The sequence below is a fragment of the Nannospalax galili genome, unplaced genomic scaffold, assembly GCF_000622305.1.
Source record: "Nannospalax galili isolate Female #2095 unplaced genomic scaffold, S.galili_v1.0 scaffold661, whole genome shotgun sequence".
Lineage (NCBI taxonomy): Eukaryota > Metazoa > Chordata > Mammalia > Rodentia > Spalacidae > Nannospalax > Nannospalax galili.
Genome location: NW_008345457.1, coordinates 316,945 through 321,260, shown reverse-complemented (window position 1 = coordinate 321,260; position 4,316 = coordinate 316,945). Strand labels below are relative to the sequence as shown.

The window sequence follows — 4,316 nt, the reverse complement described above, 5'->3', positions numbered from 1 at the left end:
AAAAAAAAATAAATTAATAAAAGTTAAAAAAATTAAAAGATCTATTCTTGTGTGTGTGTGTGTGTGTGTGTGTGTGTGTGTGTGTGTCTGTGTCTGTGTCTGTGTTTGTATATGTTATGTGTGTATGGGTTGCCTCAGAGGCCAGGAAAGGGCATTAGATCCCTTGGAGCTATAGGTAAAGGTGTTTGTGAGTCATCTGATGTGGGTGCTAAGCATTAAAGCCAGATCCTCTGCAAGAGCAGCAAGCATTCTCAATTGCTGAGCTGTCTCTCCAGTGCAAGGCAACTTTTGACAGTATGCTTCTGTTTCAGTTTGTTTTCAGGAGCTAGTACAGAAGCACAGAATTGTCTGCCTGGGTCTGAGTCCTGTGTATGCCATTTATTGTCTGTGTAAACCTGAGACAAATGACGTAAGCTCTTAGCATTCCATCCTATCTGTGGAAGGCAGCTTCCTCAGTGACAATAATATATAGCTCTGAAATCCTTCTGGAAACACAGAACTCACTGTTTTCAAAGAAGAGAAGCCTCAATTTATCCAATGCCTAAAAATACATTGGATCTCGTAAGTGCAGAGTTCAGAGATACAATTGCAATTTTGGTTGTTGATCAGAGCTCTAAAAATTTTCTACATGCTCCTTATTCAGAGTTCTAAGACTCAAATCTTGGATCAGAAGCCCGTGTTTCTACCTCAAACCATTAAACAAAGAGCATAGGCTTCCTAACTGGATGAATTTAGGTCATGTGCTTGCCCCTGAACCATTCACAGTAGCCAAGAAAATGCCTTGTGGTGATTGGTTGGGGATGAATTCTTTCCACATTCTTGCACTTAGCAGGATGGGATTGTGCTGATTGGGAGTTAGAGCAACCTCCTGTGAACTCCCTGGCCACAGAAGAAACTGGCACGAATGCCTGCAAGAATGGACAAAGTGCACTTCTTGAATTTACTTGTATTACAAAATAAACCAACACAACTTTCCTAAAATACTCCTTTTTGGGATACAGAAAAACTCCAGGAAGAAAGCAAAAAGTGGCTTATAACTATCTCTGATACTTTAAAATAGGTACCACAAAACATGAACACGGACTATGCGTTAGATAACATGAAAGTTTTCTAATTTGACGATTTGCAGTGTGTTTACAAAAGAACATCTTTTTTTCTTAGCAGATACCCTGAAATAATTAGGGGTAGAGATATTTCTGAAACGTACTATTAAAAGTCTCAAAAATATTATATAAAAACACGTTGTACACACGTATGGAAACATTTAGAGAAAAATGTGTCAAAATGCTAACATTTGGCACGTCTTGGTAAAGATTTGCGATTCTGTATTTGGAGTTAATAAAAAGTTTTGAGAAGAGTATTCGGAGAAACACGCATTAATAAGCCTTCATTTTCATCCTCAATACTCTTTTCATATCCCAAACTAGAAGTGAACACACAACCAGGCTTGGGGCACGCTTGTAATCCCAGAATTGGGGCTGGGGCAGGACTGCAGCAGGTCAGCCTAGGCTCCATTGTGAGACCCCGTTCCATTCCCCTCCCGAACAAAAACAAATAATAGTAGATTGTAACGTCTAGTAATAGTAGACATTACAATAAATAACAATTAACAGAGCCAGATATGTTTGATTCCTTCCTCCTAGGGACCAGAAGTCCCTGCTACCAAATCCCATGAGTGTCCTGTCATGAAAAAAAAAAATCAAACTTTTTTTAAAGTATTGAGTTTAAGAAGCACTTCGCTCTTTGTAGAGAGAAAGCCACCAGAGACCACCCCCAGGTAGAGGACCCCGCGGATCTCCGGGGCAGAGCTGAGTCCCGCCCCTTCGCGCTGCACGCCGGGACCTGAAGTCATGCTTCTGCAAGGCGCTCTGGGATCGCAAGCCGCTCCTTCCTCTCGCGATGCTATCCACCCTCCGCACCGTCTTCCCAGCCAGGCCCTGGACCCCCGCCTCCCCGCCTAACGTGTTTTTCAAATCTCCCAATGAGCGCGCAGCTTGGGCTCGAAACAGCCAATGGGAGCTCGGGGCCACCGGGAAATTTAAATCGCGCCGGCCGGCGGCACGAGGCACACACTCTGTGGGCTGCAACGCCGTGGACGTTTTGAGGTGGCCGATCCGCAGCCCGGACCTGAAGGCCTCCTGGGGAAGTCTGAGCCCGCCGTGCAGGTACGCCCGAGGCCGGGCAGGGCCGCTCACGGCCGGGCTGCGCCGTGGTGGGGGGGACCCGAGGCCTCTGCGTGCAGGCCTGGCCTTGGCCGCCGTGGGAGACCAGGCCTCTGGGGCGCCGTGCGTTAACCCGGCCACTCGTTTCGCAACACGGGGTCGGGGAGGCGGCAAGGCCGGGAGTCGGAGGCGGGCAGGAGAATGAGCCTCCGCCCGGCGCCCCCGGCCGTCGCCGACCCTCCTCGGCTCCCTCCTGGACCGGACGGGGTTGTGGCTGGAGCTAAACCGGCAGTTAGAGGTCTCGGGTCCTCAGTGTCAGCACAGAAACCTTTGGAGTCCTGTCACTCCTTCAGGCTGAATGACCACAGCTGATGTCATCCCCTTTGAATTGGCTGGAAGTCTCGGGAACTGTGTGCGGGACGCTGGAGGTGCAGCACTTATACCGCTGTTAGCAGGGATTGTCGTGGAAGGCTCCCGGATGCTGCGAAGCGAGTTTTTATGTAACTTGAGAGTGTGGAGAATGGCCCTGTACGTCCTGATGTTGATCATTTAACAGCACAGGAGTAGGAGAGCCTCCAGATCTAAATTTATTGCCTTAAGGACGTAGATTTGGAGCTGTAAGACAGCTAGCTGGGCTCCCCCACTTTGTGTTCCATTGACTATAATGGAATCAAGAATTCAGCGTTCTAATACGGTAGTGACCAGCGGCTTAAGGGTATTGGGTGCTTAAAAGGCTGCTAATCCCAATAGGGATGTAGTGTAACTTCAAGTACGCATAGGGTTTTGGAGATGTATGAAAGAAAAGAAAAAAGCATCTCAATTTCTTTTATATTGGTAACGTGTTGAAATGATATTGTAGATATGTTGGGTAAAAGTATGAAAAATAATTTGACTTATTTCTTTCTGCCTTAAAAATTATTGTGGTTACTGGAAACTTTATGTGTCTTTATTTTGTTTCTGATGGACAGTTGTGTTCCAGGAAGCCTCACCCTTTAGGGGGAGGTGTCCCTTGGCTAAAGCATAGCCATAGTGCTGGAAACTTGATTCATCTTTAGCGTTGAGATTGAGTCCCTATAAAGATGATTGTGATCTCATTAAAAGGGACATTTTTCCCTGTCTTCTCTTGCCTTCTAGCTTTTCCCCTTTGTCTTGTAACCATGTCCACCAATGAGAATGCTAATTCACCAGCTGCCCGGCTTAACAGATTCAAGAATAAGGGAAAAGACAGTACAGTGAGTACCTTCTGTTGTTTTCCTATGCGTGACAGTTTTTAAATGAGGTTATTTATATATTATGTGAAATGAGAAGGGATATTTATATATAATACATTATAAAATGTAATTGAAAATTTTTATTTAATTAAAAAAATTTTTTTTCAGTACTGGGGATTTAACCCAGGGCCTCACTGAGCTTTGTCTCCAGGCTGAGGGGTTTTAAGTTTTTTAAAAAAATCACAGTTATTTATTGTGTACCCAGCACACATGTGGGTCCCAGGGATTGAACCTCTGTGGGGCCTCAGGCTTGGTGGTGACTTTACCTACCATCTCACTGGCCCTTGAGGAATTTTAAAGAAAAATAATTTGACAGCAAAACACCAATGTGATTGATAAAATGATGATAATATTTTCTTTTCTGTAGGAAATGAGGCGGCGCCGAATAGAGGTTAATGTGGAGCTTCGGAAAGCTAAGAAAGATGACCAGATGCTGAAAAGGAGAAATGTCAGCTCATTTCCCGATGATGCCACTTCTCCACTGCAGGAAAACCGCAACAATCAGGTAAATATATTTTCATTCAGGAATTGTCGTAAACCTAGAAAACAGGGATGTTTCCCTGTTTTTAGATTTTTTTTAAAAGATATTTTATTATTTTTATTTTATGTGTATGAGTGTATTGCCTGCATGTATGTGAGTGCACCTGTGTCGTGCATTGCCTTGGAGGTCAGAAGAGGGCTTCAGATTCCCCTGGAACTGGAGTTAAGGACAGTTTGTAACTGCCATGTGGGTGCTGGGAATTGAACCCGGGTCTTCTGCAAGAGCAGTCAGGGCTCTTAACCACTGCCATCTCTCCAGCGTGTTTTTAGATTTTTTGTGTGTGCCACTGTGGTCCAAGTGCCCACTCCCAATCAGCAGGTGGTTTGCGCGTTAGGCATGGTT

General features: G+C 45.1%; 1 protein-coding gene across 1 annotated transcript in view; it reads left to right on the top strand.

Annotated features, from left to right (window-relative positions):
• The first annotated feature begins 2,008 nt into the window (after nt 1-2,008).
• Kpna2 (karyopherin subunit alpha 2) overlaps nt 2,009-4,316 on the top strand; it is a 15,996-nt gene continuing 13,688 nt past the window's right edge. Inside the window, exons 1-3 of the mRNA XM_008841607.3 lie at nt 2,009-2,165; nt 3,297-3,394; nt 3,801-3,938. Of these exons, the coding sequence (XP_008839829.1) occupies nt 3,320-3,394; nt 3,801-3,938 (213 nt within the window). The 5' untranslated portion in view covers nt 2,009-2,165; nt 3,297-3,319. The remainder of the gene's footprint in view (nt 2,166-3,296; nt 3,395-3,800; nt 3,939-4,316) is intronic.